A 22,127-nucleotide genomic window follows, 5' to 3' on the forward strand; every position below is an offset into this window, starting at 1 on the left:
CATGACTGGTGCAGCTACTCTGCTGTCCTGACATTAATTCTTCTCCTAAAAGATAACACTTTTTGGTAGTCCACCACATCTCCCTTCCTTAGCTCTTGCCCATTATCATTCCTTTCCCACTGAAGTCCTCTGAGCTGTTAGATGGAAATAAATCAAGAACTGTCAGGTCCCAGGTTTTACCTTGCACCTGCTGAGGCCTAGCTCAGGGAAACAGTAGCCTTCAACCAAAGCTCTACACATTAGATCAGAACAATAATAATAATATTTGACATTAATAATTAAATAATAACAATCAGATTCAGAGTAACAGATGACAAGGACATAGAAAGAGCAAAGCTTTCCAGAAACCTAAGTAACAAAAGGTGCAGGTATCTGTAACTGGAAGCAAGAATGAGCAAAATACAAAAATAGTCTCCGATGCACCTGGAAGCAGGATAAATACTGTTAGAGATAATCCAGTGCTGCAGAAAAGGCAATCGGAACACACTCTAGTTAACCTCTTGCACAGCCTCACTAATGGGGCATCCCTAACATACCTCTCAGGAACAGGTCAACACCTAAGAGAGAGAAAGCAGAGTACTTAATTCACTTCAGAGTATCTGACAAACAGCCCTCTGACAAGGTCTAGATACTTGAGACTAAAATTACCAAATGCTTAATAACACAGCAAAATCAAATTCTTTGAGTAGTTCTAGCTAAAAGCCTAATCTCATCAAAACCAAAAAGCAGCTTAATGTTAGCATGAAAAAAGAGTTTCATAATTCACTCAACATGGCAAATTTGAAACATGTTTATGGTCATTTAAAGAAAACTAGACATCAAGAAAACACTCCGTTACAATTATACGTGGATTAATTTTCTAGAAAATTAAATTTCAAGAGAACAGAACAGTTATGACTTTGGAAAACTGTGACACAGCAATGAAACAATGAAGCTACATTAACAGAAACCAATGTAAAATTGGGAAATGTAAATTCAAGTCATGCTAACTTAAAGCTTGTGCTGAAAAAAACAAAATCCCAACAAAATTCTTTCTTCTTGTACCAACTCAGTCTTAGTCTTTTCTCTCATGGGCCTGTAATTATTCAGTGAGAGTAATTCAGAAAGTGGTTAGAAAAATCACAGAATCACAGAATTATCAAGGTTGGAAAAGACCTAAAAGATCATCCAGTCCAACCATTCACCTATTACTACTAGCTCCCACTAAACCATGTCCCTCAATATGGCATCCAGTCTTTCCTTGAACACCCCCAGGGTCGGTGACTCCACCACCTCCCTGGGCAGTGCATTCCAGTGCCAGACTACCCTTTCCAAGAAGTAGTGCTTCCTAATGTCCAGCCTGAATCTCCCCTGGCGCAGCTTGATACCATTCCCTCTAGTTCTGTCACAAAAGATTGCATGCCAGAGATTAATGAAACATACCAACGCTTTACATAAAATGCTTTATCAAAACGTAATGTTTCCAAGCTAGGAATCCTAATCACAGCAAAATGCAATTTGATGGTAAAATCTGTAGGATTCTGTCTGCCTTATTCAAAGAGCATAAAGATGTCTTATGCTATTAGTCTCTCACTAATGAAAAACTGTATTAAGTTTTGCAAGTTATTACATTAATTCAGTATCTTAACGTTAATAGGTCAAGTTAATGAACTTGTTATATACTATAAAGATATTTCTTTCTTTACTTCAAAAGCCAACAGAAATAAATATCCACAGAATCTCCTTAATTCAGCATAAAAAGCAAAGATGGAATAAAAACACCAGTAAGGTTGCCTGTAACAACATTGTTGAATGCATAACTGAAACACAGAAAGAAGTAAGTGGGTGGTATAGCAACTACAGAAGAACCCAAGGACTAGCTTCTACACTCATTACACAAAATATTCGGTTTCACTACATAATTCGTGAAATAACACGACTCAGCAGAAGCCTGAATAGCTCTTCCTTTTACATTAACTTACAATAAATCAAGTAGTGACTTTGGCAAACATGAAGCCAAGAACAATACTGAAAAAATAACAAGATCATCTTAGCAACCAATAGGATTTTCTGTTAGCGCTAAGGCACTCTTTTCCCTGAAAAGACAGATCAACTAATAAAACCAGAAACTTACTAAACACAGTACATTGAAGCATTACAGATATGATTTTTTTCTTTATCAATTTATAAAATAGCAACTTCAATCGTCTCTGTTGAATGAATATAGGCTGAATGGTTCTCAACATTATCACATAAAAAATAATTAATTTGCAGTGTATCTGGCTGTCACAGATTGACCAATATTATCCATTACAAACAACATACCTGGTGTGTAAATCTATTGTATGACACAAATATTTGGGTTATATTATACATTTTTGGGTGGAGATGATTATATAAACTATTAATGACATACAGATAATCACTATGCAACAGGCCATCACTTTCATTTTTTGCCAGAGCAGCTCAAGAAAAGCAGTTCGGGCAGTATATTATATATCTGATTCACATGTGAAGAATTTCTCATTATTTTTATAATTTTTCTTAAATCTGATATTGGAAAAAGTAAGTTTTTTATATGAAAAGGAGTTCTCAGTTTCCAAACGGTTCAAGACTTTTTGTTTTCCAGCTACAAATATTAAAGCTTTTAAATTATCTGTCTGCTTGACCTTCCCACCAGAGAGGGGTTTTTTTGTCCTGGAATACTACAAATAAAACTTTTGCAAAATCTTCCATCTTATGGCAACAGAGCCTGGGGAAAAACAAAGCAAAACAAAAAAAACAACTGAAAGGAACAACAAGAAATTGAAGAACATGGAGATTTCACATCAACCACAGAAAGGCACAGTATATTTTAGCCCCAACAATTTCAGTGAAGGCCTGGCAGCGTTACTGCTAACACCACCAGGGACAGAAGAAAAAACGTTTTAGCAAGATATTTGCACTTACTGGGGATGCAGATGTACCACCTGAAGCAGTGGCATTCAGAAATAATGCAGATGGCTCTGAGCCAGTAATGCAATTCAGTCATTCTCAGCAGGACTAATTACCCCAGGCAAAGCATCATGCTAGCACGGCCATGTAATTTCTATTAATCAAATCAGTTCAGTTACCCCTACAGAACAGTGCACTGTGCTACACAGACATTACTATGTATTGTAGAGGACACTAGGTCTTGCAAAAGGCAGTAAATTGTACAGCAGTTAAATCCCTAAGCAAAAGTACCATGAAAGCAACTTCTCTCTCCAGATTGATGTGTGTTGATTCTTATGAGAAACTGCACGCAGCGATATTAGTATCCACAAATCTGTCTGCTCTGCGTACGAGCAGTGAATGACCTCGCTGACATGACCACAACCAAGTCCTTCCTCACTTTAATTGCAGTTTGAGTCAACACAAGATCTGGCTTGGCAATCACACACTAATTTTTACTTGGAATAGAAAAAAAAAAAAAAATAAAGCTTGTCACTGAATATGATATGGGAAGAAGGCAGCAGCAGATGATAGCTACCACGGTATCTATGGCAGGTGTTCGGGCAGCTTACCATTGCGAATTTACTAATACTTTTGTACAGACACATAACACATTTAATGTTACTTCAAAAACTGCAGCAGTTAAAATGAAATAGTTTTTATACAACATTTAACCTGAAGCACAAATATTAAAATCTGCAAACACTTTGGAGTCTTTCTGTTTCAGTCAGATTATTCACACTGTTTTAATACCCAATTAATAAGACATACTGTGAAACACCAGGTACAGATAATTCCAACTTGCAATAGATATAGATGACATAATAATCATTATAAAACAAACAAGTATGAACAGTTACTGCTAAAATGAGTTATTTAACTTTTCAATAAATTAGAACAGTTGTTTCCTGAATACTGACTAGTAGCACTCAGTATTTTTATAAACATCAAACAATAGTCATAATTATTCCCAAATATTACCCATGACCAGCAGGTCAATGGACGTGATACTCCCACTTTACTCCACCTTCATGAGACCCCACATGGAATACTACATCCAGCTCTGGGGTCAAGAAAGATATTGGACTGATGGAGCAAGCCCAGATGAGGGCCTCAAAGATGATGAGAGGGATGGAGCACCTCCCCTATGAAGACAGGCTGAGAGAGTTGAGCTTATTTAGTCTGGAGAAGAGAAGGCTCCAAGAAGACCTTACTGCAGCCTTACAGTACCTACAGGGGCCTACAGAAATGCTGGAGAGGGACTGTTTACATTGGCATGGAGTGATAGAAGAAGGGGTAATAGCCTTAAACTAAAAGAGAGCATATCTAGATTAGACATTGGGGGAAAAAATCTTCACTGAGAGGGTGGTGAGGCCCTGGCACAGGTTTCCCAGAAGGTGTGGCTACCCTCTCCCTGACAGTGTTCAAGGCCAGGTTGGATGAAGCACTGGGCAACCTGGTCTAGTGGAGAGTATCCCTGCCCATGGTAGGGGGTTGGAACTGGATTCGCTTAGAGGTCCCTTCCAACTCTCCAGTCTGTGATTCCATGATTAAAAACTTACAGGAGTAAATTAACATATTTCTTAAAAACAGTTGGGTCATGGAGCAATGGATAGCTCGCTTTCCCTCCTGGCAAAGGAAAAATATTGATACACCATATTTACATTCACAGAGCCAGTACCACCTTCCTCCTGCTCACTGCACTCTCCTAGAGAATATTGACATAACAGTTTTGAGGGTCAATTTTTGCAGCACTCCAGTAACATGATGAACTGTATGAAATTAACTTGAATGTCAGTCACACAGTGAGCAACCAGAAGAGAAGTAATTGTGTCAGAGGGGTGAGCTGAAGGTCTTTGAGGAGATTTATCTACTCTTTCGTCTGAAGGAGTGATAAGAAGCTAAACTAAAGTGATGGCATGAATTTTTCAGTCACACTGTCCTAAAATTCCAAGAGGTACCTAAGCACAGTGGGCAGCAAGTTTTACATCAAGCAGTCCAAATAAACAAACCAAAAACCCAAAAAACCCCTCCACACTAAGAAGCCAAACTCCCACAACAGGTATTTTCTAGTAAGAGTTGGTGGGGGGAGCATCTCTGAGAGAAACATAGGAATGACAGCAGACCAGCTTACTCAGTTCTGCTGCAAGGCAAAACCACATGTATCTGAACTAAGCTGAGAGCGTGCTTTCTCTAAACTGCTTTTATTACAAACCTTTAAATGCTGACTTCACAGCTCCTCTGAAATCATCATTACTGGCAGAAACCTTTCCTAACACTTTACATAAAAATTTTCTTTGCTTCATTTCGGACCCATTATTTACTGTTTTGATCACAGTGGATATGCAGAGCCATTTACTCCCTTGCCATTTAAAAATCCTTTATTTATCTGAAGAATGCTATTCTGCCTCTCAGCCCTGTTCTCCAAACCAAAGACGCACACTTTCAGTCCCTCCACCCACTGCCCATCCTCAAGACCTTCAGTCATAATTACTGCTTTACTCAGGACTTTCTCCAATTAACCTACAGCTTCCTTGAATGAGGTGCCTCAAAGGGGACTTGATACTCCACCTGAAACATGAAGAAAAGATTTTGTTTCAAGTGCTTTGCACAAAACACCCTTCCTTATAAAGAGCAGTACAAATTTCATTGCCAGTACCATCACACTGCTACAAAACCAGTGAGCAAATGGCTTGCACTCAATTTGTCAGGAACTATCCAGGCCTCTCTGCAGGACTGTTATCCACAGAGTCATTTCTCCTATTCCTGCTCTTAACTACAACAATTTATTGCTAGGACTTTGCACTTGTCTGGAAGAGAAATTAAATCAGCTCCACTAAGACGTATCTCCAATTTGCTAAGAATATTCTTCATTCTAATCCTGTTTCCCAACATACTTTCCATTCTTCTCTGCTTGATTATTACTTGAAAATTTAATAAGGATATACTATATTACCTCACTCAAATCATTAATGAAAACACAAGCCAGCTGCAGAACACATTTCAAGAAAACCCCACGTAATATATAGCTGAGCAACAGTGAACAACTGATGACAACTTTTGGGGTACAGCTTTCTCAAAATTTCCACATTCACTGCACAACTTTTTCATCTGGATTATATTGCTGATCCTGCCAGTGTAACAAGACATCAAGAGTCCTATTTACATCAAACTACAAGACAGTCATTGATCTCTCTAGTTCTAAGATCCATTTTGCTGCCAACAAAGAAAATGTGGTTGGTTAAACAGGATTAATTCTTAACAAATCTTTTTGGCCCATTTTTTAATAACATTTTTATATTTTAGACTCCTACAAATACTTTATTTGCTCCAGAGTTTCTTCATGTAAGGAAGTCATGCTAGTCTGAGCCATCTAAATAACACAGGAGCCACAATAAAGCAAGCTCCCCATCTTCTGGAATCTCATCTCTCTCCCCAGGAGTTCCCAAACATAACAAGAACTATGAGATTGCTCTGAAAAGTAGTTGACATGTATTAGGATAAATATAAATATTGTTTACATTTGAGTTTATAAATACTTATATTTATAAACCTATATGCATAAGCACACAAAGGCAAACACTTTCTATGGAATAGATCTGTGTTTTATCAGCAACAGAGAAAAAGAAAGGGAAAAAAAGAGACAAATATTTGGAAAGGTTTTCTTTATTTAATGTTATAAACAATCTCAAAGACTGGGAGAAAACCGACCATACGACATTACTAACACAATGTAACTACAAGAACTAAGTGCAAAAAGTTAAAAGTGAATTTCCACCAAGAAATCTACATCTCTCCCTCTATCAAGCATTATGTATGACACAAACTGGGTAATAGGAGATGTAATACTATAGCTAACTTCACAATCTTTACAATGGTGTTCCCTTTTGCTAGGAACTCCAGGGTACTCCATTTGGCAGGAATACCAGAAAAGCACACTGAAGCAGAGAAACCTCAATACAGGACAAGACAGTGCCCATGAAGGCAGGAAGAAAAGACAGTATTTGCTTCCTCCCATTCCCTCCAATTGTTATTCTAACAGACATATTGGTTATACCCAAGCATTTTCTTTTTTTCTAATTAGATCATCACACATCCACCACACATCTTGTTTGCCTTAGAAAGGTGCCAAATCCAATTTTTTACTAGCTTCCACAGGAGATGTTGTCCAGGCCCAAAATCACAATCACCTTTGTGCAGATGTCCCTAGCTCTGGAGTGTACTTCACCAGACAGGACTACCACCATCTACACTATTCCAGCTACAAAGACACCTACCAGGCATAGCAAAAAAGCTTCTTCCAAATTATATTTTACCCAGCATCATACATGTCCTGACTAATTTTAGTTTTCTCCATCCAAGCTACACTTCTTTACAAGCATCATCAAAATTGAGCTTTCTTTCTTTATTTTCCCTTCAGTCCTCGTTTGTCATGTTAAGGCCAGGTAACTGCCATGTCTAAGCTTTGCTCCCTCTTCATAAAGAACCCAGTACATATGTAGAGTTTTCTCCATTTTAGCTAGACTTCCATAACTGACAATATTTTGCCTTTTCTCTAGCATTACCTAGTTTTAAAGCAAGGTCACAGTCACATCTTCCCCACCCTCTCTTCTCATAATTTACATGTAAGGTAGTAACATCCTGGAGCAACTTCTATACTGAAGACACCCAAAAATGTATTCCAATATACTTCTTTCCCTTCGTTTTAGGGAAATGGTCTGAGGCACAGACTAACTCTGAGTTTACAAAAGAGCAAAATTATGGCTGCTGTGCGAGCCTGCCTACAAGTATTATACACTCACAAGGTCATTCAAGCACATAAATTTGCTTGCTGTGAATTAAATTATAATACAACCATACACAGAGACTAGGAGTTTATTATAATTAAAAGAATTCTAGCCATTTATATAAATAATGATGACATCAGTTATAGGTATTTAACAAGAGAAAGATATAAATCCTCTGTTGTCCACAGATAGCTCTGTAACCGATAGATGGAATTAACAACCTGTCCACAGTCAAGCTCGCCATTCGCTGCACAACCAAGAGTATTTTCATCTTCATCTGATCAGTTATTGGCCAGGGTTACTGACAGTAATTTCTGCATACCCACACAGAAGACAGCAGATTGCTTAATGCCTGCAGAATTTCTTCCGTGAACAGGAAGTGTACATAGTGTACCATTTTCTTGTCACATTCTATTGTTTAAACTGGATTAGGAGTGTTTCTCTCTGACTTCATAAAATATTTGTATTCAAATATCACCAGAAAGCAAGTCAAGACGTGTAATTCACTGCATTAGGCGCTGTGTGACATCCGTGTATGCCGCTTGCTTTACCTATCTGTATGCTGAATTGGATTGTGTAACATGAAGAACCCTTGCCAGAGAAGCAGCTAACAGCTTATTCACTGGCTTATCACAGCTCTGTTTCTACTTTGCTAGAGAGCCCAAAGAAGTGTGTTGGAAGGGAGGAGTTGCAGAAGGGAGTTTGGGGATTTTCTATACATACACACACACACACACACACACATATATCACGTGTAATCTCTAAACATGACATAGGGAATTCAGTTTTTCTTCTTTCTGTGCCAAAATGGGAATTGAATTTTAAAGAATGTCAAAGTCCAACACAGAGGAATTTTAAAACTACTTTAGCTTTAAGTAGAGATCTCAATGAAAATATTACCACATGTTTTCAGAGTAAAGTTCCTAAAATCATACACTGAAGCTGAAGATCTGCAAACTTACTAGCAACTTAAAACGTCCAGTAAAAAACCCTCCTCAGTAAAAGCTACTGTTTCCTATAGTTCCTCTGATTGACCCATATTTCTCTCTAATTCCAAGATTTTATATTTTTATCATATCTTTTGCTGTCATTGCTACATAAACTTCAAGATGCATCTAAATAAAAGCGGTAATTGAATTAACATATTTGCTGAAGAAATCCATGCTGAATATGTATACCTAAACAGGCACAAACACTTTCATGTCCCCCAAAGATACACACAGAGTATAACAGTACCTAAAAATAAATGGACGCCTATCCCAAAAATGTACCCAGAACAACCTATAGGCAATAAAAGGCATTTTATACCATAGAAAACACAACACATTCAAGGTAGTATCACAACGTGCTGGTTTCAACAAAGCAGAAATTATATTGCACCACACATACAACAGAAAGGTAACAAACAGTGGGAAGAATTTCTCTCTGAATGAGAGCGGAAAGAGATACTCAGAAATATCCAGCTTAAACCACAAATTACTATTAAACTTGGCCATGATCCCCATTTCAAGAGCAAGCCTCCATGATTCAGAGCTCCCTATCCAATACCAGCCTTTCACGTCACTCATGTCCACCACCTATTTATTATCATCAGGTGTTGTAGTACCTCCCAAGCTCTTTCTAAGCTTTCAAATCTTACCACCAACCAAACAGTGCCCACTGTCTGTTCCCCACACTTCCCACCCTCCCAGCACCAGACTACTACACCACCTTCCCTCAACACATCACTTTCCCACTGTCTCACGCTGCAGTAGCCTGAACCATGCAACTCAGTGGGGTGTTCCCATCCACTCTGGTGCCTCAGCATGGGCCAGCTGGGAGGCAGTAAGAACTCAGACCTGCCAAGGTGGGCAGCAGAGAAGAGCAAAGAGCAGATAGTCAGAGGGAAGAATGTAGATGGAGAGGGGTAAGAGCGAAGACAAGGAGGGAGAGAAAAATGACAGTACACAAGGGATTTTACCTGGCCATAATTAATCCTTTATTCTGGATGTTTAAGGTTTAAATTAAGGAACAGAAGTCTTGGGTCCCCCCTGCCATGGACTGTAGGATGAAACCCAAAAGGGCTTCCTAAGGAGAAAAGTTTCCCTTCATCTTCAACAATAATAATTAAACTTTTCTGAGCTTTGGAGAACGAATATTTGAAAAGCTCTTTTTTATAATGGTGAAATAAAAAAAAAGCACAATAACAAAAGGCATCTTATTTAAGAGAAAGAAATCCTAAAAACTAAGATAAACGTTTCAGATTCTACCATTAAATTGTACTAATTATTTAACTAGGGTCTAGAATTCAGATGAATCTCATAAGACTTATAATTCAGGTAGTTAAAATACAGTATTACTTGCTATCTCCTGGAGATGACAAGGGAGACCATGATGGGAAAAGATTTTTTAAAAAAAAACCAAAAAACCCCCCAGAAAATTAGAAAAAAAATATTCTAGCTTAGAACACTACAACTGCTTAAGTGCTTCAGCCAAACAAAATAAATATATACTAAATAAATATTAAAACTTTCCATTTGCAACACAGCATCTGCTAATTATAAGACTAAGTCATTGTCTAATAATTTCTTGATTACACAGTATAAAAAGAGCAGTAGTGACAAATATGCACAATAAAACTCAGGATGATTCTGAATGTTTGATAGTTCAGCCTTCCCACAACCTATTTTTGGAAGCCGAAATTTGAATACCATTAAGCCAAAGGAGATACAGCTGGCAAGATAACCATATACAACAACAACTGATCTCAAGGGCTAACAGGATGCTCCTCACTGCATCCCGAAGCACAGCATGGAAGTACCCAAGCTAGCTCAAGTATAGAAAACAATCCAGCAACATAATGTAAGCTTCATGAGAAATATTTCATCATTCTTCCTAGAAGCCAATAAAATACAGAGTAAATTAGTCACTGCTGCAGCAGAATGCTTCCAGTATCTGAATTAGGTTAGGTATCTCTATATTGTATCACACATGACTTTCATAAAGGCCACAGGGCCAATAATTTTCATTTAAGACATAAACTGTAATTCAAACTATGCCTTATTGTAGTGCAACGTCTTCCAAAAGCTAACTGTCTAACTGCTGCATCTGAAGGCATTTTATACAAATAATACCAATAAGAAATTACTTGCTTCACAAAAAAAAATTTGTTACCCAAAAGAGTACATGTTATCATCACAGAATTTTCATGTTATTAAATACCTTTATCTACACATATGAAAAAACTGCTAATGAGTTCTGTCCATACCATTCCTCAATTCAAATCAGGAAGTAGACAGCAAGAACTATAGTAAAAAGTTCTGGGCTTTCTTTGTTTTTTAAGTCAAACAGTAGTGTGAGTCATAGGAGCACAAGCTAAAAATGCCTACAAAACTAAGGAGGACTCACCAAGTTCATTGAGACTCTGGGCAGCTTTTGTTATCTCTCTGCTTCCTCCTTGCAGTTGTCCTTGAAGTCTCTTACTGAGATACAAGATGCGTATTATCCTCCGCAGCAAGTCACAGGCAGCCTGCAGAGAAATCATAGCATTAGGGGATATTATCAGTACTTTATGATCACATAATATTAGGCTTCAAATATGGAATTATTTTAACCATAAACAAGGAACTTCAGAACACTGAAATCGCTTTGTTCGAGTTTTTCTAATATGATTTTATACAATATACACCAATACTTGAAAAGCTGGTAATTACACTCACAGAGCTACTGAGATTACGCTGTCATTACTATTTGAAAAAAGAGGAAACTCAGAACCCTGTGACAGACATGTTCATTTTCTAACTAGAAGTGAGCCCTCAACATTGCCCCCCACTCACACACTCCACAAGCTCTAATAAAATTAAGAAGTTGGCCTTCACCAATCACATATTGATCCAAAACAAGCAAAAAGGCAGAACTTATTTCAGAGGGCAGCAGAATTTAAAAGCTAAATCATTTTTACAGGTACTGTCTCTTACGGTAGGAACAGATGTGAAAACTCACACGTAACAGAAATTGCAAAAGGCCAGTCACCTTCACACAGCCACTTCTAAGCTCACATTCTTCCACAGCTTTATTAAAATACACAGCATTCTTGACTAAAAATTAAGAAAATGGGTGCATATGCAGATTTTCAGGAAACATATTTGTGTATGTTTTTATTAGCACCAAGGCATTGCTGGCATCTGAATTCATATTTTTTCACCCAACTGAGATCTTGAAACCGGTTTTCTCCTTCTACACAGTAATAAGAGACAAAGAAACAGTAAGAGATACATCAAGTGTACAGGTCCTCTGAAGAGGGATTGGGCTGGTGAGGCTAGGAAGTACATGCAATATGAGCAGCAACACTCTGGACTGGGTAACAGTTAAACTCAAATTCAGAAATGCAGTTTAGGAGAAAGTAAAAAGGTATGTGGATTTCAGTACATTCATAAGTACAGTCCAACTTCTGCAATCAGATTAACAAGAGAGGTAAATGAGAAATTTGGAATGAGTAAGAAAGTTGTTCTGAGGTATCTTCCCTGGTACCGAAGAAAAAGCCTCCTGAAATACTTATCTTATGGATGTCAAAATTACATCAAAATTAATTTTAAAATACTTAGTATCTTACAGACTTTCAACCCTTTTTTAGACTCAAGTTAATGCCTTGAAAACTACTGTTAAAAGTGTATATATGAAAACAAATACAAGTGAGTCATTTTAACCAACATTCAGTGGGCCACCTAACTTGTCAGTCTCTTCTCTCTGCCAGCAGAAATCACTTAAAACACAAATATTTATAGTTTAATTTTATTAAACATCTAGACAGAACAAAAAGGAAAAATTAGGAAAAGCCCCATTGAGGCAAACCACTGAAAACAGAATTACCCTCCCCGTTTTTGGCTCTGTATCACAGAGTCTGAAGTGCAAGTTTCTTAAGCATTCCAAGACAACTTAACCACATGATTTCTATTATCATTAGCGAGAACCAATTGGGGCTTATCCTACTTTGAGAGATTAACGTATTAGTTTTTATTAATTCATTTCTTTAATTAGAAAAGTCTTGATCCACATATCACTTTCTTATCTGTGAACTAAAATTCTGCAAGATGAATCAAAAATAGCTTTTTATACAGTGCACTGTGCTTTGCCAAATAACAGGGCACAATATTATAACTTGGCTTTCAAATTTAATTACTCTCTAATCCAATTGCATACTTCTGGCTAATGTTTTTCCCTAGGAATTCAACTTCAGTTATCTTCTGACTATCTTTTACTTTACATGCCAAAAGATTCTTTCTTTTTCATTTGATTGTTGCTTATTATCTCCTACCCCATAAAACAACCTTTAAAAAGGACTATCAATCTGAGTAAGAGATGGGAAAAGTTACAGTTAGATACAGGAGCAAAAAAAAATTTTAACCTCTGGCCCTGCTGTTGTGGTTTTGCATGGCTGGGTTCTGGTGGAGGAGCTGGGGCTGAAGGGGTGGCTTCTGCAAGCAGCAGGAAGAAGCTTCCCCTAGGCCCACAGGATTCACCTGGAATACTGCATCCAGCTTTGGAACCCTCAACACAAGAAAGACATAGACCAGTTGGAGCACGTCCAGAGGAGTTATCTCCTGAAATTTAAAGCAACATAGCAATGCAAACAGACATTGCTACAATTCAAGCAACCAAAAAGCCTCTTAATCTCATGTTAATTTTAAGAAATTATTAAAGAAAACTAAGTTGTAGGGAGAGGACTACTTGAAAACATGCCAGTGTGTAGCTCACATACGTAATTGCAGATATCTGACAGATCATAACTGAATGTCTATATAACAGAAGCCTGAAAAACATGAGGCAGTCCACTATCATAGAATCACAGAATGGTTTGGGCTGGAAGGGACCTCAAAGATCATCAAGTTGTAACCCCCCCGCCATGGGCAGGGACACCTCTCACCAGACCAGGCTGCTCAAGGCCCCATCCAATAAGCCCTTGAACACCTCTAGGAATGGGGGGATCCACAACCTCCCTGGGCAACCTGTTTCAGTGCCTCATGACCCTCATAGTAAAGAATTTCTTCCTAATATCCAATCTAAATCTACTCCCTTCTAATGTAAAACCATTCCCCCCCGTCCTATCACTACAGACCCTTCTAAGAAGTCCCTCCCCAGCTTTCTTGTAAGCCCCCTTCACTATCTTCAGACTATATTCACTATTTGGTTCCAGTAGCACCAAGCTGAAATCTGCTAATGGTGAATATTTTAAAGAGAGAATAACTTCAAAATACAGAATTCTGGTTTAAAAAATTGTCATCTATAAGTATTTCTGAACACTATGATATCTGAAATTAAGAGAACATGTAGAAACGTGGTTAAAAAGAGCTGCACAGAAAAATAACCCTCTGTAGGACGAACTCTGTGTACATATTTCAGCTGTTAACTATTCCCGTTTACCTTGTGATCTTCTATGGAGAGACTCAGAAGAGAATGGTAGGACTTAAAGTAGGAAGAAAGCTTTGCGAGTCTCTCGCTCCCTTGGGGATGCCATGAAGCTCTGAGAGCAGAGCATGACAGAATATACACAAGCACTCAGCAGAGGTTTAGAATTCAGGACTAGATTTGAAGCTTGATAACGAATTTGCAGTGAGAATGTTTGGGAAAAAGCCTGACTATATTAAAAACAATTAAGGATTGCAAAATCCAGCATTATGCCAGCCAAATATTCCTTCAGTTTGTGAGCAGTCCCACAGCAATCAATGGAGGAGCACTAAAATCATACCATCATGAGTACAAGAGGCCTTTAAACACCATATAGTTCAGCAAAACATACCTGCCAACCCCACAGATTCTGACAGGGAGAAACCTCTTTCATCAGCCATCTACCTTTTTCTACTTACGCTACCAAGTGTACATCAACTGATGAAATTCACAAGTTTGATAGTGTCCCATGCCACAAGTCTTGCATTTGGGAGCAATTGCATGTCACAGGCCCTGCCACCCCCAGGAAGTGATGTGTTTGCAGTGCTGCTCTGCCATTCCTTCCTGAACAAACAAGGCAGCCAGGGAAAGAGACACCACAGCACTGCATCCTGGGGAGGCAGGAGGGTCGAGGTTTCAAAGCCTATTGACTCCACTCCACACAAGTCCAACTTCATCTCGTAATTCAGGTGTCCTGACCCTTAAATTGTCCCAGCAGCATAGTGCCACGTAAAACACTTCTTGTCACCACAAGAAGGGACTGCTGCTCTCACGCTAAGGACAGACTCTCACTGTCAGAGAAGCTGGAATCATCGTTCCTCTTTCTACACTGAGATAAGTAACTGGATTTGGATGTTAGGAAGGGTAACCTAGTAGACTCCCCTGACCCTGCGCTACTTCTTTCTGACTTACAGCCAAGTAACAGCAGATAATACAAATTCCCTGGAACAGGCTGAGTAATGCTGACCCTGAATGCATGCTGTTTTCACACCACAGGAAAATTCATGTAACAAGGCTACAGCAAAGAAGAAACAAAAATCACCCAAGAAGCATTTCCAAAGTTCAGGGACTCGTTCTTCTCAGATGTCCTTCTGCAATTTGACTTTGTGAAAGGTCAGGACAGAAATGATCTTAATCTTTAGCCCCAAATTCCCACAACCAACATACATCAGAGCACAAAAGAAATCTGCACTTAACCTGCCAAATGGAAGTCAAGAAGTTTTGCCCAGTGGCATAAACAGTAACAGCTGGAGTTGAAAAGAACAGAAGAAGCAGCTGGACAAATTGGCTGAACGGAGTGTTGAGAGCTTCCTGCTGAACTTCACTGCTACTGAAAGTAATGTAGAAAATAGTAGATGTTCAGACAAGAGACTAGTGCAGCTGCCTCACCAGCCTCCAGACTAGAAATTGCATGAGTCTGCAGCTTCATGACAACAGCACTCACCCACAGATGGCAATGTACTTGAGTGTATAACCAAAGCTCAAATTTCAGCTACTAGAAGTACCTAGTTCTACAAAGCAAAGGTAACCTTGCAAAGACAAATCGTTCAAACAATAATTCATTAAACACTTGTGGCTTTTGAGTTGTGTTGATTTTCAGACCATAAACTGAACAGAATGCAGCTACATGACTCAAGATCTACAGAACAGTTAAACTACTATAAAATTTATAATGAAAGTGTTTGACATCTATCTCACTGTCAGTATCTCCCTGTTGACTTACATTCCAAAGACTGGGACAGCTATGTGCCTGGGCTTATAAAACTACAGAACCACAACTGCCTCCATAAGATGCATCTTGACTATTTTGAAAGAACTCATTACCAAACTCTTTACTAAACTGCAGCCAAGCATGCATTAATTTAGGGGAGAAAAACATCTTCTACATGATGGCACCATAACATTACATACCAAAACTAAGGAGAATTTAATGACTGTACTCAGATAACCCTTCCCTCTTCCATCCATCTCTACAAAATCCCTACAAAAACTCACTTAACTAGTGGAAACAACAGTTTCCTTCTTTGCAATACGAAGCACTTTTCAGTAGCTCATGAAGGGACTCATAAATACTGTTTTTTCATTAGGAAATATTGACAACAAACTACAGGCTACAGGAGTATGAAAATCCCACCTATGTCTGACAACTGGGAAATAATGCATATTCAAAAAGGTTTTTTAAAACAACATTTTTAATACAACTTACTTGAAGTTTTGCTAGCTGAGCTGTACGAGACACTATTTTGTTGTAGGGGTCCACAATCTTGACTCTAATTCTGAAAATAAGAAGAGAAGGGTTTGTTCACAGCAGTATTAATAAATAACAAATAACATGATAGAAGAATTAATAATGCATGCTTTCTAATAGCATAATGAATGGCATACCTATCAACAGTACTTTGTAAAGCACCAATTCTAGTCTGCATCATTTGGAGGACACCTGCAAAATAAAGCACATTTTTTATACAGAACACTTGTGAATTATAGAACTATTCTTCCAATCATTGTAACTACTGCAGACTACTTTAGCACAAAAAGCACAGTTTCCTCTTTACAATGAAGCATTCAAACAGACTGAAATTAGTAAAACACAGCACAGCTGGAAATAAACTGGACAGGTAATAAGTCACTTGCTGAATGCTATGGAAAATTTATTGGCAGAGAACATAAACCTACAGAAGAAATATCCCTTTGAAATCCATCATATTTTAAGTTTCAAATTATATTTACAGTATGCTGCTTTCTAAGAGAATGATGATCAGAACTGCTCACTAGACAGTTCAGAAAAACAAAACGAGGACCGAGAAGATAACCGATTCTATTTCAAGGATTTCTTCCTGTGCACAAGCATCCTCAGCAAAAAAGTAAGGTAACAATGTCATTGTGAGATCATCTAATTTAGATTACAAACAGAGCAAACTACTCTAATCGTGTTTGTTCCAGATTCGTTTGGCAAAGCAGGTCAAAGCAAGCATGCTTGTTCTTTTCTTGTTAAATTGCAAACAAAGTAGTCAAGGGTAGCAGTCATTTTTTTGCAATATGGAATCAGCCTGCTGAGAATTTAATTAAATTACAGAAACCCAGGCCTATGAAATTATTTTTGTTCCAGTTACTGTTAGCATTCTCAAACATACTACATTTTTGCAAAGTCTCGTTTACAAGCATGTCATCGCCAAATTAGATAAACCCACAGTGCGCCACGGTAAGATGGAAGATAAACAGAACTACTGCTAATGGTTTTATTCAGCTTGTCCTGTACTAGGACTACATCTCATGTATTCTGTATAAATATGCAAACTCCCATCTTCTCCGTATTTCAGGATTATCTGGTTGGCTTAGTGACAGACTCCGGACTTCTCTGCCATTCATACATGGATGGTAAGCATGCGATTTGCACGCATCAGAGGATAAAGATATGAGATACAGTGAAAAGTTGGCAAAACAGGCTGAATTTTCTACTCTACATTGCAATAATGGGGGAGGGCCAGTTGCATGACATTGCTGCATCTATGACAGTGACATTGCTATAAAGCGTACAGCAGTCCTCTTGCCAGAAGGCAGAGCCAGGATGGGTGAAGAGGCAATCTACCCTCTCCATCTGCTCGGTGAGATACAGGATGATACTACTTAGCTTATCTTGAGCTAATGGGTAGCTCAGCAAATCTACTGAGCTACCTATAGACAGAAGGGAGTACATATACCAGATGAGTGTCCCATTAAAAAAGTGCACAGACCTAAAAAAGAAAGGGCTCCACCAGCTGCGTATACCAGTTTGAAATACTTAATGGGATTCGCTTTCGCCCATCTAAATGCTTGTGTGTGCTGTGAATTAGATCCATAATCTTCACTTGGCAAACATACCAAGAGCTATGTGTTTCTAACTTCATAATTAACATTTTGATTGACATCCATCTTTTTCTTCTGAACCCTGACTCAGTGTTTCTCTACCATGACCATACATCATGTGCAGCACAATCAGGGTGGAGGGAAGTACAAAACTTTCTTAGAACACCAGCTTTGTGTACACAGACACTCAATTTTCCTGGCAACTGCAGACTTTCTACTGATATTTCAAATATCAAATACTTTTCAGGATTAGAACCTATGCACACTTCTCTTTCCCTCACACACAGAAAAGGTCTCTTATGTCTCTTAAAGAGCATAACCCCAACAAATTTGAGGTGAATTAGATTTTCTTTTTACTTTGGGTAACACTTGCATTTACCACAGCTGCCTTATAGAAACATTTTGTAACTGAATAGTTGTTCTGAAGTACTTCACTCTTTCTGCAGAGTAATTTTAGGATGGAACCCTTCAGGAACAACCACGATTTCAGAAAACACAATTCCCCTGAGCACAAATTGCTAACAATCATGACTGGGAGGTATTTATCAATCACAAGATTGACTACAGTTTCCTACCTACTACTTATTTGGGGTATGAACAGATTCCAGTCTTCCTGTGCTTAATTTTCCAGCTGTTTAAAAAGCTATTCTGGAGCTAAAATTGCCAGATTAAATAGGAATTTCTTTATAACTATATGCAAATGCTAACAATCAAATACTGTATCCAACAAGTTCCAAAGACTAAGAAGATACTGTAACTCTCAGTAATCAGATTATGGTTATGCCAAAACCTGGAAGCAGAAGAAGGAACAAAGATAAATTACTTAGCAAATTACAAAATGAAAGGGGGAAAGGGGATATGCTTGGATCCCATGAGACCTACTGAGCTCCTGGCAGAAGAAAAATATACTGCAACTATTCTACACAGAATCAATGGTTCCTGTAAGGCCTCTGAAAGTCAACAATTTATGTTAAGATCCAGATCCCAAAGAGCAGAGTAATAGAAAGGTATGTAATTTAACTTAACAGCCCCTTGCTGGGGAGAAACCATCTCAATGCAGGTAAGATTATGTGGTAAAGCCTCTTTGGTTTTGCAAACTATACAATACATGCATATGCAACATGCACAAACTTACTACTTAAAGCAATAGATATCAGCTACCATTGCAACAAATTTAGGCTTATTTCAAAAATACATTAAAAGGTCAGAAAGACTTAATTGCTAAAGTTATCCAGAACTGATTATCAAAATGTGTTTTCCTGTGAAGTAGTTACGCCAGAGAAGTATCAGCCAAATCTCCTCCCTGGAGCTCCATCTACTGACATCAAAAAAAAGCTGCCACATGCTACTCCTCAGATCTGTAGCCTTAAACATCAGGGACCAAAGTTGGCAGTGAATGACATTACCTGCAGAGATATTAAAAGTCCTTCTTCCATCATAAGAAATAGCATAGAATCACAGAATTATAGAATGCTTTGGGTTGGAAGGGACCTCAAAGATCATCTAGGCAGGGACACCTTTACTAGACCAGGCTGCCCAAAGACCCATCCAACCTGGCCTAAAACATTTCCAGGAATGGGGCTTCCACAGCCTCTCTGGGCAAACTGTGCTAGTGCCTCTCTACCACCCTCGCAGTAAAGAATTTCTTCCTAACATCTATCCTAAACATACCCTCTTTCAGCTTGAAGCCGTTACTCCTTGTCCTATTATTACAGTCCCTAGTGAACAGTCCCTTTCCTGTAGTATTGGTATGCTGTAATTAGGTGTCCCTGGAGCTTTCACTTTTTCAGGTATAATATAACAGCATTTACCTTCCAGGGATTCAATTCCAGTTGCTTGAGCCAACAGGTCTTCATGTCTTGCAACAACCTTAAAAAAACAGAATAGAGAAATCAGCACAGAAGAATGGGGATGTGTGCCTGGAAGGGATATTAATGTATCGTCATCATCCCTACATTAGGCAGACACAGGAAAAAGCAGCCACACCTTAGAGATTAAAAGGTTTTCAGACACCTTTTAACTCATGAAAGTGGCAGTCAGAATGAGAAGAGAGTCAGGAACTGCAGCATAGCTGACACGTCAACATCACATGTCAACACACCTTTATATATAATAATTGGAAATATAAGCTTATTAATCACACAGTAACAATGTATATTCAGACTTTAAATACTTTATTTCCTATTTATGATATTCTGAAATTAGTTTCAAGACAATTTGCCAACTGGGAGGAAGCAGGTTTTGAAGCTACACACAAACTTCGCATGTGTTCTCATTTTAAACTCTGCTGTGGTGTCTGCATAGATTTTACCAATCTTCTGCTATTTAAACTCAAAAGGTGTGGAGGTGTGTTTGTCATCGCAAAACACAGGCCAGTGTTTCTGATAGCTGACATGATCATTTGGAAAGAGCCAGGGAACATCCTTACAAGGAAGTGTAGAACCTCTGTGTATAGGGAGACTGGCTGGAAACAAAGCAGTATGCGGCTTCTTGGTAGGAGTACTAAGAGTGGGCTGGACTGCATTAAGCTCAGATTCACTACTAGTTTTGCTGCAAGTTGCACCTTTAGTTACTGCTTGCAGAGTACACTGGGAAACTTCAAAAACAAGACCATAAGACTATTGAGCTTTTGGCTGTATCAACCACCCCAGAATAACAGGTATTCTTTACACTTACTTGTAAATGAAGCTCTTTATCCAACTGACTAATACCTTGGGCAAGTTTTGCTAGCTGCTCTGCTATCACAGCCTGATGGATAGACTGGGAAGTGTAAGCTTTCACATCGAAGTCTTCTCTGAAGAAATCAGCGTAACATTCTGAAAAAAAGATTTATATTTTGTCCTCATATTTCCAAACAGTTAAACAATATTTATGGACCTAAAGCGTACAGTTCTCTGACCTTCGCTTCCTTTAAATGTTCTCTACATCGTGCAACAAAAATGAGACACCCATTTGAGAAGAGACCACAAGCAAAAGAAACAAGTTTGGAGCTGGGAGGCTGGTGGGGGGCACAGGAGGGGAAGGGGTGAGTGTAAATGGTGAAAAAGACACATGCTCCTTTACTCCACTCACTCTGTCCTTGAGCCAAATACACTAAGAAGTATTGATACTTTCATCTTCCAACTTTACAGTGTACCAAGGTGAGGCTGCTGCGGTCGCACCCACAGCCAAACACACGCACCAGGCACCTTCCAGCCGCTGAGGATCAGAGCAGCACCAGACACAACTTGATGAAATCAAACCGGACTCTTGCCGCGTTATTGCTTTATAAACTACCAAATTACTTATGCTGCAACGATGATTTCAGACCAGGCAGGACTCGAGTCTCCAAGCAGCACACACCACTATCTACAAGCACTTTCGTCGCTCCTTTAAGCGCACTTTTTTCTCCGCCGGGAGCAAGCGCCCAGAGGCGAACCCGCCAGTTCGCAGCACCGCGCCATTGCGACCCCTGAGCCAGCAGCGAGGGAGGGGTCTCCTCCTCCCCGCCGGGGCGGGAGCCCAGCGGGCGCGGCAGCGCTGCCCACCGCCCGCCCTCCCTCCGCCGCGAAACTTTCCGCGACCGGACAGCACAAGGGTTCACCGCGCTTCTCGCCGCGCCCCCGAGCACGGGCGCCTCTCCCGAGGCTCTGCCCGCCCAGCCCAACACCGCTCTGGCTCAGGACCCTCCGCCTCCCCACAGCCACTCGCGGACCGGACCCCCGACGTGGTCTCGCCGTCAGGGACGCGGCCAGGCGCTGCCCCCCGCCCGCGCCGCGCCAGCGGAGCGCGGCGCCCCTCAACCGCCGCCAACGGCCGCGCCTTACCGTCCGCCAGCAGCTCGGCGAGGGCCGGGGCCGCGGCCCCGCCGCCGCCTGCCCCCGCCTCCTCCATGCTGGCAGGTGCCGGGAGCCCGCGCGTCACTCCCGGGCGGCGGCGCGCGGTGATGATGGAGAAAGTGCGCGACGGAACAGGGCGGCCCCGCGAGCGGGCCGGCGCGGTGGCGGCTCGCTCGCGCACGTGGTGAGCGCGGGGCCGGGCCGGGCCGGGCGGCGGGGCTCGGGCAGCCAGCCCGGGACGCGGCGGCAGCCGGGCGGGAGCGGCGGCGGCGGCGGCGCTCCTCGGGCCCGCGCCTCCGGA

General features: G+C 40.0%; 1 protein-coding gene across 1 annotated transcript in view; it reads right to left on the minus strand.

The window, feature by feature from the left end:
* Positions 1-21,881, minus strand: part of COG5 (component of oligomeric golgi complex 5) — a gene marked incomplete at its 5' end in the record, with an annotated part of 188,219 nt that extends 166,338 nt beyond the window's left edge. Inside the window, 6 exons of the mRNA XM_084271916.1 lie at positions 11,127-11,247; positions 16,369-16,438; positions 16,548-16,602; positions 19,820-19,877; positions 20,685-20,824; positions 21,815-21,881. Coding sequence (XP_084128042.1) covers positions 11,127-11,247; positions 16,369-16,438; positions 16,548-16,602; positions 19,820-19,877; positions 20,685-20,824; positions 21,815-21,881 — 511 coding nt within the window. The remainder of the gene's footprint in view (positions 1-11,126; positions 11,248-16,368; positions 16,439-16,547; positions 16,603-19,819; positions 19,878-20,684; positions 20,825-21,814) is intronic.
* Between the last annotated feature and the right edge of the window lie 246 nt (positions 21,882-22,127).

Source organism: Gallinula chloropus (assembly GCF_964237585.1).
Source record: "Gallinula chloropus genome assembly, chromosome: 1".
In the NCBI taxonomy this organism is placed as follows: domain Eukaryota; kingdom Metazoa; phylum Chordata; class Aves; order Gruiformes; family Rallidae; genus Gallinula; species Gallinula chloropus.